The sequence below is a fragment of the Hippocampus guttulatus genome, chromosome 2 (assembly GCF_054856545.1).
Source record: "Hippocampus guttulatus isolate MCC_2025c chromosome 2, RoL_Hgut_1.0, whole genome shotgun sequence".
Classification (NCBI taxonomy): domain Eukaryota; kingdom Metazoa; phylum Chordata; class Actinopteri; order Syngnathiformes; family Syngnathidae; genus Hippocampus; species Hippocampus guttulatus.
Window position 1 is genome coordinate 26092554 of NC_141262.1, and position 27178 is coordinate 26119731.

At 45.7% G+C, this 27178-nt stretch overlaps 1 protein-coding gene across 1 annotated transcript; it reads right to left on the reverse strand.

Moving 5' to 3' along the window:
• On the reverse strand, positions 1-27108 carry plcb3 (phospholipase C, beta 3 (phosphatidylinositol-specific)). Its single transcript, XM_086105026.1, has 34 exons — positions 26297-27108; positions 19964-20050; positions 12333-12401; positions 10625-10762; positions 10415-10494; positions 10284-10337; positions 10103-10175; positions 9525-9625; positions 9268-9434; positions 9042-9188; positions 8807-8964; positions 8654-8736; positions 8214-8298; positions 7868-8015; positions 7679-7774; positions 6854-6927; positions 6693-6789; positions 6516-6600; positions 5698-5822; positions 5465-5619; positions 5224-5385; positions 5045-5144; positions 4860-4964; positions 4085-4170; positions 3886-4009; positions 3704-3745; positions 3468-3577; positions 2362-2471; positions 2129-2288; positions 1964-2040; positions 1794-1883; positions 1651-1708; positions 1453-1539; positions 1-1166 (listed from the first exon to the last, which is right to left on the reverse strand). The coding sequence occupies exons 1-34, from the start codon at positions 26393-26395 to the stop codon at positions 849-851; spliced, it is 3750 nt and encodes a 1249-aa protein (XP_085961152.1). The 5' UTR covers positions 26396-27108; the 3' UTR covers positions 1-848.
• Positions 27109-27178: the final 70 nt, after the last annotated feature.

Here is a 27178-nt window from a genome sequence, read left to right on the forward strand (position 1 = left end):
GATGTTAAAATGCCATTTAAATAAAAGGTAAGAGTTGACAAAGAACATATTTGTGAGAGGAAACATTCAGACAGACAGGCAGCCGGTGCTTTCAGAGTGAGGAGGATCAGGAGAGAGCGGACGAAAAAATAAAAATGTCAACTCTCCCGAACTCCCGCTCCAGCACCTGTAGTCAGTAGTAAAATTCACATAACAAACAACATACGCACAGGGAACATTTACAACGAGTGCCATCGATCAAACCCTTCAATTCCATAGGAAAAGATTTTGGCGGAAAGAAAGAAAGGAGGGCGTAGGGTGGGGATTTGCGGTTATAACAAAAGAAAACATTGATAAATTAAAGTACCGTTATATTTGTGCAACACAATTTGCTTAAAAAAAACAACAAAGAATGGTAGTGTGTCGTAAAATGGCCTTCTTCAGAAGAGATGACTGCACAGTGCAACGCGGAGAAACTGTTGAGGCAGTAGCACCACACGCTGGCCGACTACCGCCATTACAGCTACAAATTGGTCAAGCGGTTCCAATTGCGGGCATGAAGGATTCCTGGGATTTCTTTTCCCACTCTACAGTACCACAAGTCGTAAAAAGTGAAACGGGACAGCAAATCTTAATCACTCAGTGGTTACCAGGAAAATCCAACAATAGTAAAAAGTAGGAACATGTTTTTGATATTAATGATTTTGATATGTCCGCTGATAAAAAGTAAAAAATAACAGAGCTCTATGGACAAGAACCAAGAAAAAAAAAAAAGAAAGAAAAAAAAAGGAATATCATTAGTACGCAATATATCTACTTACTATCCCGCATTAAAATCATTCCAGCCCCCATTTGTACAAACAACAACTTCAAGTGAAGGACATTTCCAACTCAGAATGGACGGGCGTGGAGGAGGAGGACATGGAGCCGTCCAAAGGAGGCGTGATGGTGCCCGTGCTCCTGTTCCACATGCTGCGATGAGGCGTCGACGGGTTGCTGGGCGTGGAGCAGTTGGAGGGCGGGCCCGAACCGGAGCCCGAGCCCGGGCTGCTGTTGTTGGACACGGGCGAGCAAAGGGCGTTATTGCTCAGACCTTTGTTTTGGAGCTCCAGCTGCAAGTGCTGACAGATTTCCTCTGGGAGCCGCTGATACTCGTCCTCCAGGTTGCTATCCAGCTCGACCTGAAGCTGCACAGCGAGAAGGGGCAAAAATAAATGCGAAAAAAACAAAACGTCAACAAGTACTGCTATATTTGACAGCAAAAAAAAATAAAAAAATTTAAATTAAGTATATTTCAGAGTCATAGTTTTTTTTATTATAAGAAAAGGAGTTGAATAAGTACTTGTACTACAATTTTTTTTTTATGTCAACTATCTGTACTTCTACTCAAGTACATTGTGAGCACTTGTGCCGCCTCTACTTTGCACATTTTGCAACCAGCCTTTGACGTGGACCTAAGCGATCGTCGCTCACCGCCGGCAGCTCCTCGTCGATGTGCTGCAGCACCTCTCGTTGCCTGAGCTTCAGCTTCTCCAGCCTCTTCTTCTGAGCCTCCTCCAGCTGCGGCGGAGGGAAAACACGTACGGAAAAGTCGGCTCAGGGATTAAAAAGGCTTCAATCAATAAATAAATGCACACACATCCAAATATAGTTTTATTCAAGTGTGCTCACCCTGTGTATTAAGCTGACAGATTCATTAATGTGTTTCCTGTTGATGTCATTCAGCTCTCTGCAGATGTGAGGGAAGAAACAAAGCATTGGAGTCAAAATGAATGAATAATGACAAACGCATGAATATATGAGTAACCAGTTACATCTCAGCCTTGTCTTTGTCCCGGCTCTTTGCTTCACTGATGCTGTTCTGCCGCTTCCTATCCAGGATTTTCTGCAGGTCTTTCCTCTCCCTGTGAGCAGAAAAATCAAAACGCTGAAAGGAAAGTTGTAACGCTGGTCCTGAATCCCTCACCAACGGCGCCACGCGTACCTCTCGCAAATATCCCTGAGCTTCTTGAGTTGAGCCGCTTGGCATTCATGCGCCGTTTCCTTCAACTTCTGGAAAGACTGAAAAGATGCAACGGGCACAAGCGCGTGAGCGACACTCGCAGGTGAGCGACTGGTCAACTTTGGGCGAAAAGGGATTCCCCCGCACCTCCTGCAGGTACGCTTGCTGTTTCTCCCTCTCCAGCAAGTGCAGCTGCTGCCGCAGCTTCAGTAGTTCCTGCATCTGCCATTCCCTGAGCTGGACCGTCTTTTTCTCATGCTCCTGATCCAGGGCCGAGAGCTCTCGCTGCACCGGCTCTTGGGGCTCGCTGAACAAGGAGGACAACACATGAGGAAGCATCATGGGCCTGCTGCTTCTACGCCACTCTTACAGAGTCTTACTTCTTCTTGACGCTGCGTTTTAGGTGTTTCTCCATCTGACTCCGCCTCCTTTGCACATCAGAATCCAGCTGAGTACTTCGAGTCTTCTGCTCTTTACTCAGATTCCACACCTAACACACACACACACACACACACGCACATACAAAGTACAGTGTTACAAAGTACATGGACTGGGGCAAGATTTGCTCTCAGAAAGCTGATGCAATGGTTCCATCTTTATGAAATATGAGATTTTACTTTGAAAATGTGATACCAGAAGTTGCATGTTACAGACTTTGCGTAGGCTTTACGCAGATGCAGAAGCGGCATTTGCCGTCCACGTTGCGGACTTCTTCCTGCCCCATTCCTTGTTGTTTTGCCCAAGCCGAGTGAATATTCGTTAGTTAGTTAGTTAATATCATAAGTTTGTTGAAGCATCACATTTTTGACTGGAAGTATTATCCCTGGTAGAAGATTGCAATTGGTTGAAAGCAGGCCCAAGTACTATTTTGCTTTGTCTGTCGTGATTAACGTTGGGCTCAGCAAAGCTATCTTTGTCGTAAATGTCATATGTTGTATTTCGGAACTTTTAGTTCTACGGTGTGCTGCGGTGCAATAAACATATATAAAAGCAACTCGAGTCTCGCAATCAATCAATGGGCGGCAGTTTTTTTTTTCACGGATCATATTCACACACACTTTTACATACTCTCTAAACATATAATTTTAAATGTTATAACTTGTTTCAGTCATGTAATCCTTCAATGTTAAGTGAGAATCTATTCATAGTGTTCAAACTAAAATTTGGTTTCCAATATCACTGCAGTCCCCAAGTTTCAAAGAGACTATATATAGTTTTTGCCATAAATCCATTTTCTTCAGCATTTTTTTCAAAATCTGTCGAAAAGGAGGCCACAATATATAAATGCCAAAACAAGTGTGTCAAGGACCCAACACTAAACAAAGTTGAGTTGTAACTTCATTCATTTCCTGTTTCTCCATCTCTTCCAATAAATTGATTGGACAAACCAGACCATACACAGTTCTCAATTAGTCCCATTTTTCATATTGTACAACACAGTGCTATTCTTCTACCGCCACATTTAACTTAAAATTCATGTGTGTACCTTCTTCAGATGTTTCTTTCGTAACTCTTTGAGGTCTTTGCTCTGCTTCTTAATGAGCTTCAAGTAGTTCTTGGTCTGCTTCAGCTCTTCTATCGACTGCGCCTGCACATCTGAGAGATGTCAGCAAAAGTGAATATCGGGCATTCATTTGCCGTAAGGGGTGGGGATGGACAAACGCGCAACTGAATGGAGAGACAGACACACATGTCGAAAGTGATGGGGCGGCATGGTGTTACCTGCTAGAACAGCAGCGATGAGGTCTTCCTTTTGGCTTTGCACTACGCAAACGCGCACAAAGGAAGGAGGGAGAGGCAGACGTGTGAAATGGAGGATGGGGAAGCAAATCGCGCGGCAGCAAAAAAGCGCAAATCAGTAAGTGACATGTAGAGAAGGTCAAACTTTTTGCACCCGTCGCTACCTGGCTGGATGATATCGGGACATTCGTCGGGTCGGCAAGGAGCGAGGAAGGGCGATGTGACGCGCCCTTGGATGACTTCGCAATCCCTCTTGGCCTCGCCTTCTCCGGGCTGGTTGGGGAAATGCTATGGAGGAGCCAGTGGACTTGTAAGTGAAAGTGCCTAAAACTCCCAAAATAAGCCCCGCAATCATGCGGGCACCTCATAGTTCTCCTCCAGGAGCACAGCCAGTTGTGTCTCTCTTCTGCGCGGATGATTCATGGGATCGGTCAGGGCCTCGGCGTACTCTGAAGACACAAATTCAAATGAAAATAGAAATATTTTGGCTTTTAGGAATGTGTTGTCCACTGCGGCGCAAGGATTTTGAAAAATAATTTCCAGTAGGCATAATTTCCCATGAATAAGGGCAATTTTTTGCCCCCCCCCGACCTCAAAAAATAAAAATCCAAGTCTCCCCCCGCATTGTTAACGTACTTCGGGAGGGTGTGGAATTTATGTTTTCTATACTGAATGTGTACCGGTTAAGTGGACTTTTCCTGACATCGCTAAGTGTAATTACTTTTTATAGCCACTAGATGGTGGTAATACGCTGCCTGTTCTGAAGACTGACAAATTTTAGGGCAGTATGTGTTTGCAAGGCAGCAGCAGGTTAACGCTAACACTTTTTTATATTGTGAATTTCACACACACACACAAGGTAACTCAATGTGCTTCACATAATTAAAAGTTATTCCAAAAATTGCTTACTAAAATGACTAAACGAGCATAAAGTGCTCAAAGAAAAATGTAGAAAACAGGTTTTTAAAAACACTTTGGACAACCTTAATAATAGATATGGGTCATTTAGGGGGGCGTATTATATAAGAGGGCATATTTATTCTGTGAAAATTACAGCAATTGCTATCTCCACACCCCCTTACATCAATATAGCCATTGCGAATTAATGTGATCATTATTTCTTTCAAGGTCTTCTCACCCTGGAGTTCATTGGGAATGTAGTCCTGGGCCTCGGTGTAGAGCAACAAGGAGGGCAGCAGGAGGGGCTGGTTCAACTCGTTCTTGAGGTTGATGTAGTGGTAACCTAAACAGAAGACGCAATTGAATTCGAAGCTTCAAGTTCACGCGACACCGTTCTCAGGTGCGCCACCCCAGCGCACTGACCTGGTCTAATGGCCGAAACGGGGAGAATGCGATGTCCGATGAACTTGCCGTTCTCTTCGAACACGGCAATCCTCAAGGATGCCAGCGTTGGGAGGACCACCTGGCAAGTGAGGTTTTCGTTTGAGGAGGCGAGCAGAACTAAACAATACGGACAAACATTGGGGAAACGGATTGCTCACCTTGTTAAATACAAAAGCGTCATCATCCCAAATAGGATCCAGCGAGTTGCCGTTGGAGTTTTTAGTCCGATATTTCCGTTTCGTATCTGCAGGAAGTCCAAATATGTCCACTTCCACATACACGCCGACCTTTTTATCGCTCAGGAACTGGCCTGAAATCACCTGACGGGTGTTGGGAACACACGTTGTGTTTAAGTACTCCAGGAAACTTGGCTGATTTCCACACCAAGTTTGTCCTGACCTTCACTTTGACTGTGTTGGCAACTATTCCATCCACTATGTTCTCTGTGAAAGGGTCAAAGTGCTTGTCAGTCCTCCTCATAAACTCCGGCTTCAGCAGGTAGCCGCTGTGGCCATTGTACTCAAACACGCCCATGTTGAGCTGCATGGCCAAATCTACGAGAGAACCGAGACGGAGATGAAGAAGACCACAGATGGTTTTGCTTGTTTACATTCCTCGAGTCGCATGCTCACCAAGGGTCTGGAAGTTCAGCGCCACCATCTGGCAGCCGACGTTCCAGAAGAGCTGCGGGATGTAGTTGGAGCTGTCCACCCTTGTTCCCTTTGGATAAATCCGGCTCAGCTGGTTCTTGTTGTATCTTGGAGTCGTGCTGTTAAAGTGGAACTAAACTCAAAAATGTTTAAAGAATACATTGTGTTCGACGCGCTATTGTGATGAGGATCAATCCGGGTCATGGCACCAATTCAAAAGTTCTTCATGCGCGCTACACTGACAGTAAGTACCAAAAGACTGTGTATTCTTAATTTCATTATTTATTGGATGCCAGAAAGAATATCGGCACGTGGCCGTGGAGCCTTTTTCTGCCAGACCCAAAATGGCTGCATGTTTTTAGACTCTCTTAGTTGCATCCATGTTGGGGAAGTTTGCCTAGCCCATTTGACAACGTTTGACTCCACGTTTTTAACTGGATACAACTAGTTTGTGTGCCAAGAGTGCTGGAATTCTGGACTTTTGTCTCATATTCATCTTTTGATCTGAAATCCAAATGTCTACAGTAAAGCAACAAACGAATCGACATAGCCAGTCCGATACTTTTTGAAGGAACCGTCAACAGCAGTTTATCAAGAAGAGACATCATCATTTAAAATATAAGAGGACATTTTGACATGGTTTTAGTCCCCCTTTAAGCTTTTAAATAGTGTTAGTTTGGAATTTACAAAAAGTAAGACGTGTGCAACACTGCAGGTGCCAAATGGACGACTAAATCCACTTCCTGTATGTAAGGGCAGCTGTAATGCTTCTTTCTCCCTTGCAATCGTTAAAAGGATACTCAACAAACTCGCTGGGGGAGCTCTTTAGGGTGTCCATGCCTTTGGTTTCCACAAATGATGACATTTCAAAGAACTTCCTCCGCTCTGGGGTAAAAGACAGACAAGTGTATGTCGGTAGCGGTAGCCCGCAAGACTTCCCTAAACGTTGGAAAGCAGAATCTGGCCACGCCACTTACTGGTGGTCAGTTCAAAGCTCTTAAATTTGACCGGTTCGATGTAGTTGACGAGCGTGGACATCTCCTCCGTGGCGTTAACCTCGCTGCTGGCTGTGCCCTTTAGAGGTGACAAATCCGTCCATTAGCCTCAAAATCCAAAGCGCCAGTGCTTAGGTTCATACCTCATCCGAGTTGGGCTTTTTCAGTTCGGTGACGGGTTCGTCTTCTTCCTCTTCCTCGCTGTCTCCTTCACCTCCTGAGAAGTGTGCAAATAAATAGCCTGACTTGACACCAATGACTCAAAACCTTATACATTGGTACCTCTACTTATGAAATTAATTGGTTCTGGAAGAAATTTCTTAACCAGAACATTTTGTAAGTGGAGACGCGTTTTCCATGTAAATGCCCTAATCCGTTCCAAGCCCGCTCCCAGCCCCAAATTCAGACATAAATGTTTTCTAAAGCATAAAATGTATCAGAATATGTAATACATTTTACAATTAGATTATTGTACAATAAATGAGAGTTGTGCAAAATGTAAAAAACAAAGAATAAAGAATACAAATAATGGTCACTTAACTTTTAACTGTGTCCTCATCATTTTTTTGCCCTCTTTAGTCCATGTTCTCTCTCAGAAGTGGTTTTTGCCTGGCGTTTTGTAAAGAACTGATCTAAAGACGTTTGCTTTTGTCAGCTTTTAACAATCCTTCGAACATATCCAAGGCCAATGTCAGCATAGTGAGCGATAAGACACGTAAGGTGGAGGCCCCTCTTAGCCAATGGAATGCCAGGATGATGCTCGGTAGTAGCCAATGGCAGAGCAGCTATGTTGCGTTCATGAAAATCGGAGCTGCAAGTAGCAGCCCATATTGTATTTTGACTTTTCTTTCATAACAAGAGGCAATATTTTGCTTTTGGGACGTTTCGTAACTTCAAAATTTCGTATGAAGAGTCGTTCGTAAGTAGAGGTACCACTATATTGAGCTCTGATCGGCTCTTTGACCTACCGAGGGACTTGCGAGGATCAGAGTCTTTGACCATCCTCTCAGCGAGCTTCTCCTCCACGTTGGACAGGAGCTGCTCACCCTCCAGCAGAGGGCAGTCTACACACGCACGCAAACGGCCCATGAAAACCTGAGCATGTCTCCTCACTCACTGCACGTTGATGGATTGGATCATTTCCTTGTCTTCATTACCAGCGTTGGGCGAAGACTGCTCTTCTGGATCGCGCCGGCGTATGCTGCCGCCGCATGAGGCCCGGTGGTGATGGTGCTTCTTCTTGTTTTTGATGAGAATCTTGCCCAGCATCTCTTGCGGCGAGGGCAGCGCCTGCCCTGGGACCAGCTTTCGTCGAGGGGCAAGAAAGGAAGGTGAAGCTTCCACTGCACAACTTTAGCGTGCAGATCTCAAGCAGAGGCTTTCCCGCTCGTCAAACTACTGTATAACTTTGTCATGAATGCCAAGGTAAAGATAAAGATGACAGAAAGAATGCAGCCCAGATTAAAAGGACTCGAAAGAAAAATAAGTGGCGGTCGGTCTTACCGGATATTTTTCCAGTGGGTCAATGAGCAAGGCGTCTCCAAATATGGTCCGACAATATTCCGCCATCTTGGCTTGCTGCTTGGCCCTAACAAAATAAACGAAAAATGCTTTTTGTAGTGCACAGGAAGGGACAGATTTTAAACTCTCATCACTCTCGCGGCTTTGTGATTCCGTCTGTGTCCATGTGTTGTTCCACGGCGTTAAAACAACCGTTGCTTGAAAGACTGTAACGCCAATGCTACCCGTTAGCTCGTCTATGGTGTTTTGCATGGTTTGTGAGCATTAAGCTACGTGAAGTTTTCGAAGCAAAAGTTGTGTGGTTGTTTTGAATACAGAAGGTGGAATTCACTTTGTTTGATGTTTAGTTGGACAGTCAACTTCAACTGGGTTATGCTCTCTTTTCATCACACACTTTTCTTCTTCACCATATTGACACTTACGAATCAACGTGATTTTCAAAGGACAGGATGACGGGGTACGGCGAGGTCTTGAAAGCGCTCTCGGCGATGGCTTCGATGACCTCCTACAACAACCATGACGGAATATAAACACATCCTGCATTTCTTCGGCATACGAAAAGTCGCGTCGCACACCTTGAACGGTATTTCGGTGGTCATGGTGAAGCCGTGGGTGATGTAGGGCTCCTCATCCTGGGGTCGACCCTTCCAGCAGTCCAGTTCCACGCAGCGGCAGCCGGTGAGCAGCACCTGCCGGTACATCTCCACCGACGACAAGCCGGTCAGCTGACCCACTGCGGGCGCCCGAGAGGGAACGGTGAGAGTCACGCCGACACAAAATGGCGGCTTCGAACTTGTGAGCGCTCGCTACCTGTGAGGTACGTGTTATGCGAGGAGTTGATGAAGTAGTGCGACAGCGGTTGCGTCATGTCGTCGATGACGTCCAGCCTCTCCGGGGGAATGATGCTGTTCTCCTCCCCTCCCAGGTAACTCGTGAAGGCCTGCAAACTGATCTGGTCTGTCGGCGAGACACAGTTCCGCCAGTCTGCATTGTCGCTTTTGTCGCAAACATACAACCCTGAGTGGAGGACGCTGACCTCTCTCCAGCTGGCTGATGTTGGTCTCGTACTTCTCCATGATCTGTCGGACCTGCTCTCTTTTGAGAGGCGGGTACAGCACCTCATTTAGACGCGAGTCGCGCTGCTTGCGGTTGATGAAGTCGGTGAGCTGGTCCAGAGAGTTGAAGGGCTTCCCTTTGGAGCCACTGGAGCGTGAAGCACAAGCAGGTCAAACAAACAAACAAACAAACCAAAACAAAAAGAACGGTATGCGTGGCAACTTGCGTGTCGCTTGCCTTTCCACAAAAATGCTTTGTATCTCAGACCGCAGGCACAGACTGTTGAGAAACTTCTGAAAGGCCTCCCATGTGAAATCGTCTGGCTTCAATCCATTTGACTGCGGAGATGGAAAAGAAGAAAAAAAAAGCATTCAAGATAACGCAAGGAATATTATTCAGAAGAAGATTAAGGCACTAAATAAAGCCAAAGTGGTAAATTTAATCTGTTCTGTTTAAACCGCCACAGGACAACGGCAAGAACAGAAGCGCTGATTTACAAGTCGGGCTCCTTATGGTTCGAGTCTTGTGACTTCCTGGGGAGAAGATTAGGGGCAGCCAATACGGACAGAAGAAACACAGACAACCCACAAGCGTAGCATCTTAAAATGCAAAGGCCTGCAAGAATATGCTGTGACATAACCCATTCAATGAAACGTGACTTTTTTTGCTGGAAAAGGGAAAATTGTTGTGACGTCGGATTGAATGAGCAACGGTTGTTTTGTCAGACGCACACACGCGGGAAGGACGCTGATCCGCGTCTTTTCCCAACAAGTAACGACACGATCGACTCGCCGGTGCCCTCTGCGGCATTTTACCTTGTTGTTGACAAGCCCACACTGCTCCAGAGCCGTCTCCACTCGTTTCTTGTCTGAAAACATCCTGTGGAAACTGCAAGGCAGAGAGACCAAGTGCAGAAAGCTCATTGAGCTGCAGACGCTTCCTTAAAAAAAATAATAATAATAATAAAATAAAGACGCCGCCGATGTCGTTACTCACTTCTTTACGAGGATCTTGCCTTCCTGGTTCACCTGCAGCTTTAACTTGGTGTACCTGACAAAAGTCAGACAACACAAACCGGGCGCGTTAGTCCAAGTCGCACTCTCCAAATATGACATGCCAGCCCTTACGCTTTGAAGAGGAACGTGTTCCGTGACGCGTTCTGGGAGAGTATGTTTGTGGCCAAAGTGAACAGTTCATCAGTCCAAACCTGAGAAGAGTGGCGAAAAGTTCCAATGCCAAGACTGTTGTGATCGGTGAGGAAGGAAGGATGGAACGAGGGCAGAGAGGAAGGAGTGAAAGATGGATGACGGGAGCGGCCGGCGGGTTGCCGTGGCTACCTTGGCCGTGTCTTCCTGCATGGCCTGGAAGTTGAGGAAGGAGATGTTGACCAGGTCGTTGCCATGGACGACAGTGACCAGCTTCCCCTCCACGTTGTCGCCTTTCCCGAAGCCAAGCAAATCTCGTACCTTGGGGTCCTTAGGCACACGTGAGAACCAAATTAAATTTCTTTTTAACGAAAACTACAACGTCCAAACAGAGGTACCGGGTTCGATTCCAGCCCGGCTGTGTGGAGTTTGCATGTTCTCCCCGGGCCTGCGTGGGTTTTCTCCAGGTATGCCGGTTTCCTCCCGCATTCCAAACACATGCATGCCAGGCTGATTGAACACTCTAAATCAGTGGTCACCAAACTACGGCCCGCGGGCCGGATCCGGCCCGCCTCCACATTTGGTCCGGCCCCCCTGAACAATATCAGAGAGTCTTTTGATTTATTTTTCATCTATGTATATTTGTATTTTATCATAAAATTTGGCTTTTGCACTAAAATATTCCTTAGTTATGAACTATTTTCATGATTAACTATTAGCTAGTAACAATTTCATAAACACATACAGTATAACGTGACATTTGTTCCATCCTTCTGCGGTCTGTGCCGTTATCTGGCAACCCCAGAAAAAAAAAGTCCTAAACCCGTCCCTCTCAAAGAGAGCGTAATCATGGCGAAAAGGTGAGGTAAGAGAAAAAAAAATATTCAGAATACAGGGAATTTTACCCAAAATGGAGAAACGATTTTTTTTCAATGCAAAGAAAAGATTGTCTGTCTCATCTGTCGGTGGCGGTATTCAAAGAATACAATCTGCGGAGACACTATGAATCCCGTCACAACAACAAGTACGATTTTTTGCGTGGGCAAATGAGAGCAGACAAACTGTCAACGCTAAAAAGAGGAACGTTAGCTCAGCAAAATACATGTGTACGCCAAGCTCAGCTGAACCAGCCATCTGTTCGGGCTAGCTTTCGGTTTGCTCAACTGATAGCAAGCACCGGTAAGGAGAGTTTGTCAAGAAATGCATGAGTGCTGTCGCGGAGGTGGTGTGTCCCGAGAAGAAAGACGTCTTTAATACCGCGAGTGTATCAAAAAAAGTTATTTGATTTTGTGTGGGTTTCTGGGAAACAATACATTTTTACGTCTAGGTACTCTTGCAGTCACACTTTTGCTGTTACAAACTGACCCCGGCCCCCCCATCAGAGAAGCGAAAAGTTATGTGGCCCTCACAGGAAAAAGTTTGGGGACCACTGCTCTAAATTGTCCCTCGGTGTGAGTGCGAGCGCGGATGGTTGTTCGTCTATGTGTGCACTGCGATTGGCTGGCAACCGGTTCTGGGTGTGCCCCACCTACTCCCCAAACACAGCTGGGATAGGCTCCAGCAACCCCACAACCCTTTTGAGGATAAGCGGATCGGAAATTGGACGGACAACGTCGAAGCGGTCGCTCATCTCTCGCGAGCAAACCGATCCACAAGACTGCTTTCACGACCGCGTTTGACGTGGGATAGGTGTTGCGCCGATGACACAAGGTCTTCCGCCGCCGTTCGTGTCATTTCCTGCTCCATCTGCGCCGCTGAGGCTCATTAGTGCTTCGTCACCAACATCGGCGGAGAGAAGCGATGCGCACATGGCGCGCTCGGGTGACAGTCACACTTGAGTGTCATGAATTTGTCAGCAGCAGGAGATGACACCAACACACACACACACACACAAACCTACCTTGGGTTGCTTGGCGTACTTTCCTGTTCTGGTGTCCCTGATGGTGCTGATGTCCAGAATCTCCACCTCCTAAAATAAACAAACAAATGAATGAAGGCCAAGTTATATTTGAGGAAATGGGTGTTGATATTTGGTGGCTTTACGCCGCCGTCATTGTGTGCTGGGAGCAATTTGAGCGGGGTCGCGGTGAGTCAAGTATGCCGCTCTCGGTGAGTCAGCGGCTCGCACAGGTCGGCGGTTTGACTTGCCGGGGATTTCGTGGCTTTGCGGGACTGGTGAAAAATCAAGGCCGTGTACTCTACGCTTGCTCCGTTCAACCTTTTTGGGACAAATTGTATCGCTATAGGAAGGACAGATATTTTATTGGCAGTTTTTAGAAGGAACTTAGCTAGATTACAAGTGGCTTTATTTATTATAATCATCAGATTCCAACAGCCCCGCTTCACATAACATTGACAAACAGTTTTGCCGCCGCTTAATTGGGGTGTACATTCTTAACAGTGACATTTAAGAATAAAGTATCAATATTAAATAAATATAAAATACTGTACAGAAGCCTTTTTTTTAACAAAAAAAAAAAAAAGTCAGAATTTCAATTTTTTTTAAGGAAGTCTGTTTTGGTCTGACATATTTAGCTGTTGAAAAATTGTCATGCTATGTTTTTGAAGCTAGATAACACTATCAACAGCACAGAGTGCTTTGATAAACTTTCATTGATATTTTTCACGTGGTCCTAACATGACACGGCGCATATATGATGTCACTCAACCCCCCCGCCCCCAGGAATGCAAACTGTGAAGTCCCGGAATGCTTCGCTGCAAGTTGGAAACACTGTAATTCCCCTTTCTTCTGTGTCCCATCATCTGCAGTTGTTTGCGATGTGTTTTTATCTTGGAATGTCATCTCCTGTGTTTTTAATTTGTTACATTTTGATCTTGTTTGGCGTGAAGGGAAACCATAATGGGGGAAATATGTGATTCCCATTCAATGAATTGTGACCTTGAAAAGTAAGTGTAGCCAGATTACTGAGGAAAAGGAATACATTTGAATCGTCATTACTGTAAAAAAAAAAAAAAAAGGATGTATTTGAGTAATACTTTTAACGGTCATAATCTCGTGTGGTCCAGAAAGTGAAACAAAGTGGCGGCAATTGATTAAATTCCTAACCAAAGAGGAGGGAATCGTAAATATGAAACGACTTCTTCAGCACTGCTCTCATTCCCTTCGCATTCCTGCTTCTTGGTTTCCATCATCAGCTCTTTCGTGAATTAGCAGGAAAAGAAAAGTGTTTATGTCATACTTCCTGTTACTCGCTGTCTGTTTGCCACTGTGCGTTTGTGAAAGGCCTTCCTTGCCCACATGCTCCCATGTTGCAGTTGTTTATCCCCTCCAGAAGTAAAATGTGATTTTTGGATGCCTCATTTTGGCCTTGTATGCTTCGCCGGGATTGTTCATACACAGAATAACACGTCGAAGACGATACAGTACTTCAAAAGGGAACTCAAATTGAGTTGGGCTCAATGTCCTCCCATTGGCCTGTGGAGACTAATTTGAGTCCCGGAGGGAATAAAGCGCTACTGGGTCTGTAGGACGTGCACACAGGCAATCACTGAAGAAAAAAAAAAAAAAAGTGGCCCCCTCTCCCACAGGCTGTGGTTTCATTCTGCCATCGCCATGGTGACTCCTTGGAGACCGCAAGAACTGAGACGACAACTTTGTCGGTGTGAGGGTGTGCGTTTTTGACAGTTAACATTTTCTTACTTGCAATTCAAATACACACACACACACACACGGGCGCCGCTAATCGCCGACACACAGGCTCAAACTTGTGAAACATCCTGACTTGTTGAGCAAGATGGTGAGCGCGTGTGGTTGGGGAGTCGGAGGGCGGGCAGAGGATCAACACTCAAAGTGTGTGATTAAAAAAAAAAAAAGGCCTGAGGTTTGTGCGCGTTGCTGTTCGCCGAAGCGCTGGCGGGGGGCGCGCTTGCCGAGGGGGTCGGTCGTTTCTGTGAGTACATTCCTGACATATTCCGGCCTTGTGCTCAGCTGGCCTGTAATATCTCGCCATGTAATAATCGAGCGAGTCGCCGCAGCTGCGGAGTTCCATTCATCCGTCCGTCTATGCCAAGCCTTGACGCAGCCCACGCCATTTATCGCTTTGGACTCTGACCGTTGCACCAAATGAGCCTGCCTTTGCTGAACGTCCAGAAATGAAGGGAGGGACACACATTTTTTATGGACAAGCTTTTGCAGATTCCATCAAATGTGGGACAAATAGTCAAGTGCTTGATTGATTTCAAACGTATCCAGGCGCGTCAGGGCAAGTCCTTAGTCTAAGAAATTCTCCGGTCTTTTTTTTGTTGTTGTCTTTTTTGTTTTTAAATCAAAAGCCAGTCGAGGTCAGGCTATATTTAAGGCAGCGTTTGGTCAAGAGTTATTGGACTTTGATTAGGCTGTCATCCACTTTGTTCCACTGTCCTACTTTCATCATCAGGGAATATTAAAGGCCGAGAAAACAATCAAGGGAGCACCGCTCCTTTCCTGTGCCGCACCCGCCGCAGGCGCTTTATTGAAGATCGTCGCTCCAAAAACGTGCCTCGGGTGACCATTCGCGGTCGGGTTCAAATGTCGGGCGGTGGCAGCGTGTCGGGAAACCGATCCCTCTCTTTTCCCGTCGTCAGGAGAGACCTATGACCTTTAACAAGGGGTGTAATTGTTCCCTTCTTGCTAAAAGTAACAATCAGCTAGAAAGGAGGAGGCGGGATTAAGTTTACTTTGCCACATCGTTTTTATGGTCCGTAGAGAATTCGAACGACACGACAGTTTCATATTCACACCGACTGTGACTATTAATGATGAAGAAATCAACTCACAAAGCCAGTTTAGTTAACATCAGCAAAAGCAAGAGAGATCACTATAAAGTCACGCGCACACAAATACCACACACACACACACACACACGCTTGCATATAAACAAAGCTGTCCTATCAAAAGCAATAAAATGCGGCCGGGAATGGAGCGAGCACAGACGAGCTCACACACTTCAAAAGCAACTCCGGGTGCTTGTGAAGCTATCCGCCAAACACAAACGTGCGGAGACCAAGTTTACCATAGCTCACGGAAACGAGCAAGCTTAATAAAACTACAAATGAGAAGGAAAAAAACGATTCTGTGAAAGAAATGTTTTTGTTTTATTGAGACGAAAGTGGACTCGAACGACTTTGTGGTCTGTTTCGAGAACGAATCAAAACAAACCATAACCGCAGTGAGCATGTCCTTTGTTTTCGTCTTTGTCAATTCATTTCATACTTTTCGGTTATTTGAAACAGCACCGGGCATTCGGGTAGCAGAGTTCATTTACCGCGTGTCGCCAAGAGGCGCCGAGCATTTTTGCTCAATAAGAGCGCTCACGCAGATGTGAGAGAAAGCCGTAGAGTCTTTTATTCATAAAATAAGTACATTGTTAACTACTTCAATAAAAGTACAACCGAACTTCGTTATGCTCCCGCCGCCTTTCAAAAACATACGCTAGCATGCACGCATGCTACCGTATTGTTTAAGCTAGTGTACGTTTTAACACGCCTCTATCCAATAATACAACGCGTCTTGCTAAATATGTTGACTTCAGAAATGACACTCGTAACTGTCACGACACCTTTTAACCTGATAACGTGGTAAGCTATCCATTGTAGTAACCACTGTCCCTGAAAGGGTTAATCAGATGCGCCATATGGACGTGAAAATAGCCACCAAAAGAGCTAATTTCATCGGAAATCAGATCACCATTGGGCAAAATGTAATATATAATCACACAAATAGCTATAGTTAACTTTTATTAAATGAGCTGAATTTGAAAAGCCGAAACGAAAACAAACGAAAAAGAAAAAATCCAGTCGTCTTACAACCTCAATGGAGACATGTTTGCGCACTTGGCACACACACAAAGACAAAACAAAACAAGTTTGCGCTTGTAATTTTCAACACGGATTGTCCAGCTCTCTTGAGAGTAAATATGAAGCTTGTATGATGAACTCGTTAGCTGCTAATAGCATTAGCAGGAAAACAAAAGGTGTGTTTTCTGTGGAAATGTCAAGACTTTCCATTAAGGCTCATCTCGGGTTCCGGCGCACAACTAATCACGGCGACATTATCACGATGAATAAACACCATGATCCATTTCAATATTTCTATCGCTGCAGTTTACTGAGGAGTGACAAACATTTAACGACCGACGCCATTAACCCGCTAACGAACTGGAGTTACACCAGGGCAGACTTTTATGATGATTTCTGTTCTTCTTTGGAATTGAGTGCGCGCGCCACCCTGCCACTCCATGTGCAGCCACAGATAATAGCAAAATGTGACCGTGCGGAAGAGGGGAGGAAGCCGTCACATTATCAAGTGACACACTCAACTTCCCTAATACGCCTGTACGCCATATGTGTATGTGTGTGTGTGTGTGTGTGCTCTTTGTTCCAAAGTACTGTATTTTAAAGTTGAGCTACTTGTACCTGCCAACAACTGTGCCTCAAACAATCCATCTGCCTTATATTATATACACAGACACACACGCACGCACACGCCATCTTTTTGGTTTCCTCTGATGAAAACAGACACGCAACGCGCTAATTGGACAGCAACTTTGGAATAATGCTGCGTTCATTGAAGGTTAGAGATGTTTACACACCACCGCCCAATTAAAGTGCGGCGAATCAAAGCTAATTGAAGGCCAAAAACAGATCTTTTCTTGGCTGGTGGCAAGAATTCTGACGGTAAACAAGCGGCCTATTAAAGCACAACTTGTTATTTTGGGTTGATTAGCCACTTTCACAGTTTTTATTTCACCCCCCGCTTCCCCTCGCCCCCAAAAAAAAGAATAAAATAAAATTTAAACACTTCCAGCGTCAAGGCTGTGAGTGATGTTAGTTATCGCGATCCAGGTAACAACGCACACTTGTAGTTGGTTGCCATTTGAATGTGAAGAATCAATTAGGCTCCATTACAGGCTAAATGGTCGGTTGTGAGGAAATAAGGTCCCAGGGTTCGGGGGCCCCCTAAGGTGCTACTGACATACCAGTGGTTATTGCTCTAAGACTGCAAGGGAAGCTCAGCTTCCCCTAAAATGTCAAAAAAAATAAGTGATCAAATGTATGTGTGTACATACAAAAATGTGTACAGTACGTCATTGACTAAATTGCGCTACAACGCGCTCAACTTTTGTTCTGGTTATTATTACTGGTTACGACGCGACTCTCTTCTCATTCATTCCCGCAGCTTCACTGTGCTTTAAACTGTGTGGACGCTGAGCGTCTACAGCGCGGACGCTGGGCGTGGAGAGAGTTTAGAGCTCAGCTTTTCTGCACGATGATTGGATGATCTGTCTGAGGCTGAATCTCTTTTTGATTGACAGCGAAATGAGCCAATTACCGATCATTTGGTGGAGGCATCCGTGGGAGCATTTTTCAATTCTCATTCTGTTCTAAATTGAACTGGAGACTTCTTCTAATAATCTTAGTGACACTCTTTTTGTTGAAAACGACTAGCGACAAATTAATCTTGTATTTCCAGGGCCGTTTAAGCAGCCTAGCTCTGCTGGCCATAGAGAGGACACTAGTTACATCCCTGGAAAAGACGCCTTATTGGTATGACAGGGTCACAGATCATTTTCTTGAAAAGGAACGGAGAGTAGAATTCACGTCTAAATAAATCAACGGACACATTTTATGATGGAGGCCGAAATTGAGCTTCCCCTCCTTGACAGAGCAGCATCCGCCACTGTGACATACCCATTAGACTTTGCCTTCCTGAAGATAGAGTATTGCTTTTTTTTTTCCTTTAATTAAATCCAACAAGACATTTCCTGTACTGCGATACATCGCGTCTTCACCAATAGCATACATTTGCATGACTTCAATGTGACACATCAAAAAAAAAAAAAGAGGGGCGGGGGGTGTCAAACCGTGTGACAGCATTGCGAAAGCCGGCCTGTACGGTACGTGATGTAAGTGAGATCAGCTGTCGCGACGTTTAAATATTTTGAATTCAGAGCCTGCTGAAAGCTAACAGAGCAGGTGGGATATAAATCACCAGTGAAGCTTCTCCAAGTGTGGCTGAAGGTTCAAATTAACTCATTCGGTGTCAGCCCAGACATTTCCAGACCCTTTTTTTTTTCTTAACCCTTGAAAAAAATATATCAATGAGTACCCGGGATTGAATGTGTCATGACTGAAATGACATAAATATGTCTTTGGGATTGATTTAAGATCTTGCACGTCGTAGATGTTTAAAAAGGGAGAAGGAAGGCAGAGAAAAGAAACGAGATCATACACAGTGCACATCAAATCCGAACAGGATAACCGTTACGTAACCGCGTTGAGTTTTCTTTGGAGTTCATTTGGGTTAGTTTTCACTACATCACGGCTGCTGAATAAAATCGATTAATTCCCCTGAATTCCTTGCACACTTCTTGTCTCCTAGTCAGAACTTTTACTGAGAAAAAAATATATATACAGGTATATACTCCCCAAAGATTACCGATCAGTAATTGATTGCTGGCTTTACAAATCAGAGCTCAAGAGAACTTCATTGAGGCCCATCCGTGATGACAATATAAACCCCGCGGGCTTCCTCAAAGAAAAACCTGCCTTCTCCAAAATCTAAAGTGAAGAAAACCACAACAGCCGCGTTGACAAAGGCGCACTGGAGCGCTAATATTTTCGGTACCGCTAATCCGAGAAATGGCTTTGCATCCAGAATATCCGAGACATCCCTGTAAAAGTGTTCTCATTAACAAGAGAAAGATGTCTATCTGTGTTGCTGCGTCCTCTTTCCTGCTTCTCCGCAAGTTCTCCTCGGGGGCCACAAAGTCAAAGCAAAGGCCTGAGTGTGACAGAATTTCCAAAGCGAAAATGAAACTGTTGGAGAAAAGCACCAAAACCGGGTATAGTACTACCGGATGATTTAAGGCTTGCTGCCACGGCAATGTCGTTTGTGATGACAACAATCAGGAAGTGGTGACACAACAAATTTTGTGGCAGCGGGTGGCTCGCGTTTCTAGGGAACTTGAACCATATTTGCCCCTCTTGATAGCAAACGCTACCATCCCGCTAAAAGCCTCTCCTACAGCTTTAAATAAATCTTGGCCAAATAGTGTCACAGCAACACCTTGGGCGACGAACGGCCTATTATCTCAAAATGAGCTGGGAAAATGTTAAAGACTGGCTGCATGCCAAGACGTACGGATGCGTACGGATTGGGCATTACTTCTCAACGAAGGGTGACAATTCGATATGAGAGGATATGTCCAAAAGTTTCCCGACGGCGCCGATAACAAAGCCTCCCCCTTTTCCTCCCAGCCCACATCCTGCTATCACGTTGCCCCGTAGCCATCTGCTAATTACGTCCGCTAAATGCCTCCAACGTCCAATCTAATATGGCCGCAGTAATGGCTTTAAGCAGTGGTGGGCAGGAAGTTGCAAAACGTGATGATGGACTCAAAAGGATGACGAGCACATCAGGGAGGAAACGAGGGACAAGACAAGGACAAATAAGTGAAACCGGTTCAACATGAGGGTCACATCCCCGTTAGCTTGCGTGATGTTCTGCTCGGGTGTGCGTTTGCGACTCACCATGTTGGCACCACCCGTCCAGTACAGGAAGAATCCATCTGGGTCAACTTTCAGGGTCACCAGTGTGGGGCATCCGCTGCTGGGCTCCTGCGATGGCGACAGAGAGTCATTGGTGTGGAGTCATAACCAAACGCAGTTACACAAAATAGAATGCAGTGAGAACTTGCTTGTCAGTGTTCGCATGCACAATCATGATGTCATTATGATGACACAACGTGTTCATTAATATGACCATTATGTTGTCAAACACACACCCAAACACACCCAGCTATCGACGCTTTGATTACAGCCAGCAATCTCACTGGAGGGACATTCTACGAAACCACTGCGACGGTGTTCACTGCAGTGAAATCTGCAACGGCATCATATGTGAAGGGAAAGATCTTCCCGGCAATCCGACAGAGAGTATTTGAAACGCTACAAACATAATCTGATTGTCCAAGATTATATCACAATTCAACAAACCAAGAGTCACGTCGCTATAGCATATTTTAAAGAAATCTATACTCTACTTGGGTCCTAATTTTAGCCCAGGCACTTTCCTATTAGCGCAGCTTAGCATAAAAGAGATGGTGAGATTGGAGATTTGCCAAGTTCCAGAAAAGCAAATCAGAGAACTTTACTAAAAGCTGCTATGAAAGCGGAAGTTAATTACGCACTTTAAATTACGCCATCATCGTATAATACAGCACAATGCTCTGACATTCGCGGCCAGCAGCTAGCCGCTAACTGCAAGGAAGGTCTGGTCAGCTGGGTATAACAAGTAGTCCGATGGCTTTCTTTGGTTCTTTTTCAATGATGTGGACATAGGCTAGGTTGTAATTCACTCTCCGTGTTTAAAAGGAAGTAAATTGCACTTTCAGGTCTTACTCATTCACGGCCCGTGTATAGAATAAGATAGTATCCTGCATTGATTTGTATCTTTTTGTTCATTGGGCAAATTTTATCTTTGTTTGTCCGATCCATGACTCAAATCTGTCATTCATCCGATCCAAACCGTTGAGTCTTTTGATACGCTGCACCACTGTCTGGTACACACCACACTCACAAGTCGAGTATGTGACAGAAAAAGGTTCAAAACAATTGAACTCATCAATGTTGGCGCTGCTCTAAAGGGTCCAAAGAGCACTTGGAGTGGTGACGAAGCAGGTGATGATGACACACGTTCATCTAGGAAGTGAAGAGCAGCCAGCTCACAGCTAACAGCTAACGTTAGCGCTTCTGATTCACTTGTTGCTAGCAATGTCAACAACAACCGCACAGAACAAGAATGGGCAGACTGCTGGTATGAATTAACTTTTATTTACTGAATCATCTGTTGTTACCCACTGCCAACAGTCGAATAAAGAGAGGACCACCACTTATTTATTTCCACTTAAAGCACTTCCATAAGTAGAACATCCTTTGAGTTTAAGCTTCCAGGCTCAGCTGACAAGAGGACTCAGAAAAGGGAAAAGTTTGGAACAAAAATAAAAATGTCTGAAAGTTCATGTGTTCAGAAGAACAGCCAAAAGTTCAAGGAGAAAAGGGAATGATCCAGCAAGTATTATCATTTCATTATAAAGTGCACAACCACACACTGTGAGAATCTCCAAACTTGTGATCTAAATTTACACAGCAACTCCCATCAAGGCTGCGACCTTGCATCAGTCTAGTGGCCAATTTCACTCACTATCATCCATGCACATAGCCCCGGCGTCTAAACAACTGTCCACACAAACGCAGTCCAACGTCGCCCCCAGAGGAATGCGCGCTATCTGCTCATGTGACCACGAACAGCATCTCGCTTGTTGAATTCAAGCAAAGACAGCGAGGATGAGCACACCGTTTCGTTTGTGTGGCCGGGTGCAGCAAAGTTAGTGTCTCTACGACAAAAAGAAAATTACGACCAGTTGCCCAGACAGGCAAAGTTTACCTGACATCCTGCTATTTATTTATTTTTGCTTTTATTTTTGTTTCCAAGTAGGCGGCAGTTCTATAATTGGACCTCCTCCCTAATTAGCACACTGCGAAAATCACTGGGAACGTGTCAGTGTGCTTACTTCCTTGTGTGTCAATCACCCGTTTGTTGTATTTTCCTCAACCTAATTGACTGCTGGGGCCACGTCTGAGGCCCTGACCTTCTGACACGCACACACATTACCGGACCGTAATGATGAACCCCCATCGGCTAATGATCACTCCCTTAGCCTCTCATCTGGGGATGTTGGATTTTTTTTCTTCTTTTCAGTCCAATAGCAGTACGAGTTTTCTCTAGTACTTTTGATACATAAAATTCCAATCGCAATGAGAACCGAGCCTTATATTTCTTTCTGACTGACAAGCACTCAACAAGACATTTAACTGAACTACAGTGAGAAATTGTGCCAGAAAATATTAGTACATACAAGTTCAACAAAAAAAGTGGAAAAACATTTTCGTTAACAGAATAAAAAAATGAAAACGCTTAAAAAAACTGAAAATACAGATTTAAACACAATCCCTGCAACAAAGTAAATTACAGCATCAGAATAATATGAACACAATCTTACTTTCAGTTGTGCAAAAGTAGATATATGAATGAAATACCGTAATGAAGAAAGTCACCATACAACCAAAATTGAGTAAGCAAATAAACAATTTCAGTAGCAAATAGCAACAGGCTGATAATAATAATAATGTACTCCAAGTATTAAAATAACCCTTGTCAACATATAGATTAGAGACGCTGTGTCCTATTGGCCATACGAGAGGAGGGCAAAGGATGCAATTCACACCCAAAATCTTTCTATCAGCCGTGTATGTCAGTATCGGTGGCTGGTATCGGCAGCCGCCACGAGGACCTGAGATATTGAAATAAGGCCGGTGTCGGAACTAGTCCATCCTTCACAACTTCCTGTGCTCCACTCCCACTTGGACACAACTGCCTGCCCCAAGCGCTGCAGTTTGGGGGGGGGGGGGGGCCTCCGTCCTGTGCCCAAGCGTTAAAAAAAAGCAAGCTGACACTCGATTGACAATAGCATGGAGACAAGGTGAGGAGACATCCAGGCGTCCAGCCGCACTTTTAACATGTGGCTGTGATTGACCTTCCACCCCTCCTTCCATCCTTCAAGCCACCCGTCCATCACTTGCTTCTCACCCTTTCGTCATGGTGTCGGGAGTGTTTGTCAGCGTGGTGTCGGAACACGGCGAGTTCTCGAGTGCGAGTGAATCAGTCCCACTTCCGACCTGCCATCTTTTGTGGGAAAGTGAGATCGGGGAAGTGTAGAATCAGGGCTGCGGTGTCGGAAGAAATAGACCGCAACTGCACACGGGCTGAAGGAAAGGCTAAAGCGTGGACGGGGTGTTAAAAAAAAAAAAAAAAAACAGCTGCTTGCAAGTTGCAACAAGCTCACAAACTAAAATGAGCAGGCAGAAAGAAAGAGAATGGTTTTCCCAACGGTTTTACATCAAGGCTTCAGGCTGCCACACTTATTTGGACAGAACTGAGCCGTGTGTCAAACGCACGTTTGGGAGAAATTTCAAACGAAACCGAGATGGAGTTCATCTCAAGTCAACTACGGCCGGGCGGCTGAGGTTGGAGCATTGCCGAGGCGAGTGTATGAAAAGGCTGCAAATTTCCCAGCAAGCTGTAGCAGGAAGTTTTTGGATGTGAAAAACACACACACACACACTTACGAGACACGCACACTAGACGAAACAGAGGTAAGAAAAGCTCATTTGGAATGCATTCCGCCGCCTCCCAACCCCTATGCGCACAAGTACCTGTGGGCGCGGGCATATGTGTGTGTGTGTGTGTGTGTGTGCGACAGTGTCATTCAATGTGACAAGCAGTCGAAGGTCCAAAACTATTGAGGAAACTGTTTTGACGCCAACCTGTTTTGGCAACGTTTCGACAAGGAAGCAAGAAAACAGAAGAAGCGATGAGAAAATAGAAGCGAAGGTATGAAAGGCGCATGGGCAGACAGAAAGAGGGCAAAAAAAATGGGATGAGGAGAGAATTGTGAGGAGACACTGCAGGTGAGGGAGAGCAAAAATTTGATTTTCATGTCAACAATCTAGGGATAGACGAGTACTGATGGCAGCTATCAGGCTAATACCGGCAATTTTTTTTAAGGTATCGGGTACTCGTGGAGGCTGCTGATACAAAAAAAAAAAAAGATACTGAGTAAATCCTTCTCAGCCGGCATTGGCTCCATACTGCAGCAAATCATTGAGTCTTTGCTCAAAATGTTTTTTGTCATTGTGCGACATGAAATTTGATTGATCAAAAGTGTGACAGGTGTCGGTGAGTGAGGGTGTACGCGTACTGATATCGGTTTGAAAAAAAAAAGTGGTTATCGAACATCCCAAAGACAAAATACGGCGCCTGCAGGCACTGCGTCTTGAAGTCCTTAAAACGATTCTGTCCATGATTTTCCCGTTGATGGCGTGCTCATTTCAAAAGTATTTTGGACAAACACTCAAAAGAAATTAAAAAAGGGCCACTTCTAAAAATAGGCCACGTCTGTCTTTGTCAAGCGTTTCCTTGAAAAGAAGGGTTATGTAAATTTCAAAGAACCTTTTAAGTTGCAGTAACCGAGTACGTGCGTGGAGATCAAGGATTCCCATCCTCCATGAGGGGAATCCTTGGAGTTTGACACTGAGCAAAACTTTAATGACTATTTGGTGTGTGAGAACACAAACAAGCTTCTCAGTCTGCAAGGCATCGTTTGTCATCGAGGGCCTAAAATATTTGAGAGTTATTTTGGAAAAATGTGGGTCACAAGTTCTCGGCTCGCGGAAGCCCCACGAGGCTTCGTGGCTGCGCTTTTTTTGCAGGAACTGCTTTCAATGTCGTAGTTTTGCGAAGCGGATTGATGGAGTGACGACGCACAGGTTGATTCCCCCCCCCCCAAGGCAAGGGAAAGCTATCAAGTGCGTTTCTCAGTTTTTAGCGAGCTTAATCGCCAGCATTTCCCGGGAATTCCCATCAGACGTTCTCTTGGCATCCGTGAGGGGGGAGGAAATCAAAAGGACACGGCGGTCGTCGTCTTGCGTGACAAGATGCTTCTTGTGCCTCCAGATGGGCTCATTGTCCCCACGCGAGCATGCGACTGCCGAGAAACGGGTCCGTGCTCCGAGTCGGCGGACGGGCGGACGGACGCACGGCGCGGCTTTCGAAGCCGCTGCGAGCGAACTCGCCGAAACAAAAATCATATGACGTCTTGAAAGAAGGAAGGTTTGTGTGTTTGGTTTCTGCTGGCAGCTACAACTGTCACACAAAGCGGAACGGCGCAAACCTGCATCACACTTTGTGCTTCTTGCAAATCACCAACGCCACGAGCTAGATTCCGGCGAACTTTGCCCGTCACCCTAGCAACCGCCACCATTTTTTTTTTCATCTGGAGAAACATCAGAGGCCCGCTTTGCCTCTTCACCTGCTTGCTAGAGCGACCAACAAGAAACCACTGCCACTAAAAATAACCAACTTTATCGCGATGTAGTATATAACCTTGCATACCTTCCCGTTGCAAACCAAAGTCAAGGCGGGTGGCAGACGGCCGCCCAGCAGTTTTGAGCCTATCAGTCACCCGCCCGGTTAATCATTGATGGCCTCTGACGCTTTTTAGTGCTCCATGGAGAAGAAGCCTGCCATCACGATGACCCCAATGACCACATGCCACGGTTACCGAACAACAACAGCTACAAGAGCTGTGTCACAAACCCTTTTCCCCCCAAATATTCTGGCTTCGCGTCACTACAAAGGAGGAACACTTCTGAGTATGATGCAACACAGTCCTACGCCACTGCAAATGTCAACCACCAAAGATAAAAATATTTGCCATGTGCATCAACTGTTGCTCGTTGGCGTGCGCGGGTGTACCTAATGGAAGGCGGTCATCCATTGGGGTGTGTTACCTCGATAAAAGTAGCTGATGAGGGCGAGGGGGCGGGGCGGGGCGGGGGTGACGTGTGGCGTGAAAATGAGCCTGAGGAGAACCGGCTTGACGAGAATGGAGCACAACACACACACACACACACACACACACACAAATACACACACACATTCAAGCACTGCTGATTGCCTGATGGCAACTGTATTGGAACTTTCTAGTAGCGATTCTCATTAACGCACAGGTGCAAATAGGGGGCTTTAGTGTTGAAAGTTTGCACACACCTGCACTTCATACGCAACCTGTCATGTGGGGGGGGGGGGCTGTCACGCCACATATTTGCCCTGCGGTATCACGGTCACACTTTGACACACACACACACTCACATTTTAAAGGCTCAACTAAACAACTTCTATGTCCGTGACAAAAAAAAATAAAAAATCATCAAAACGCTGTCAGAGCCGCGTTGCCGCCTCACCTCGTCCCACTTGATGAATTTCCCCCCCTTCTTGAGAGCCTCATGGACGGACACGGGTTTGAGTTGCAGCGCGTGGACTCCCGGCTTGGCTCCGGCCATGGCGAGGCACTTTCGGCGGGTGCCAACGCCTTAACCCCGGCCGAAGGACGAGCTGGCGCTCCTCCGGAGGAAGCAACCGCGGACGTCGACGTACGTTCGCTTCCTCCGCCGCTGCAGCCGGGCAGACTTCTCTCTTCCGGGGCGCGCTTCGGAGGACTTTGCGCCGCCGAGGCTTCCGACGCCGAGTCACAGGCACTCCGAGAGACTTTGGAGGAACAACATGACGAGTGGGAGTCCAAGTTGTGTGACGGACGACACTTTGCGCTCCCGGGCGCGTTCACGCCACGCCACGCCACGCGGCAGCGCGCACGCGGGGACCAAACTTTGATTGCAGGGCGGCCTTGACCCGCTTTTGTTTGTTCGCGCAGGATCCTTTAATCGCGCACTTGAGCTGGCGGAGAGATCCTTTCCTTCCGTCCTCCCATCTGCTCGAACCCTTCACTCCCTCCCCAACTTTCTCAGCTTCCTCCCTCTCTCTCTCTCTCTCTCTCTCTCTCCCTCGCTTGCCTCCTCCTCCTCCTCTTCTTCTTTTTCTTCTCCTCCCAGCGCGTTTTCTGTGGGGCTGAACCAAAAAAGAGAAGAAAAGAAGAGGAACGGAGGAACAACGTTTGACCGAAGTGGAGGCAGTTGGCGGAGTTTTACGTTTACAAAAAAGAAATAATAATAAAAAATCTTTCCATGTGGCCCCTTCAAGTGTCACTCGAGTCCATGAAAAAGCACTTTCTTACGACAAGAAGAGCCAAACAGAGCTTGTTGCATTTTTACAAGGCGTCATTAAAGTCC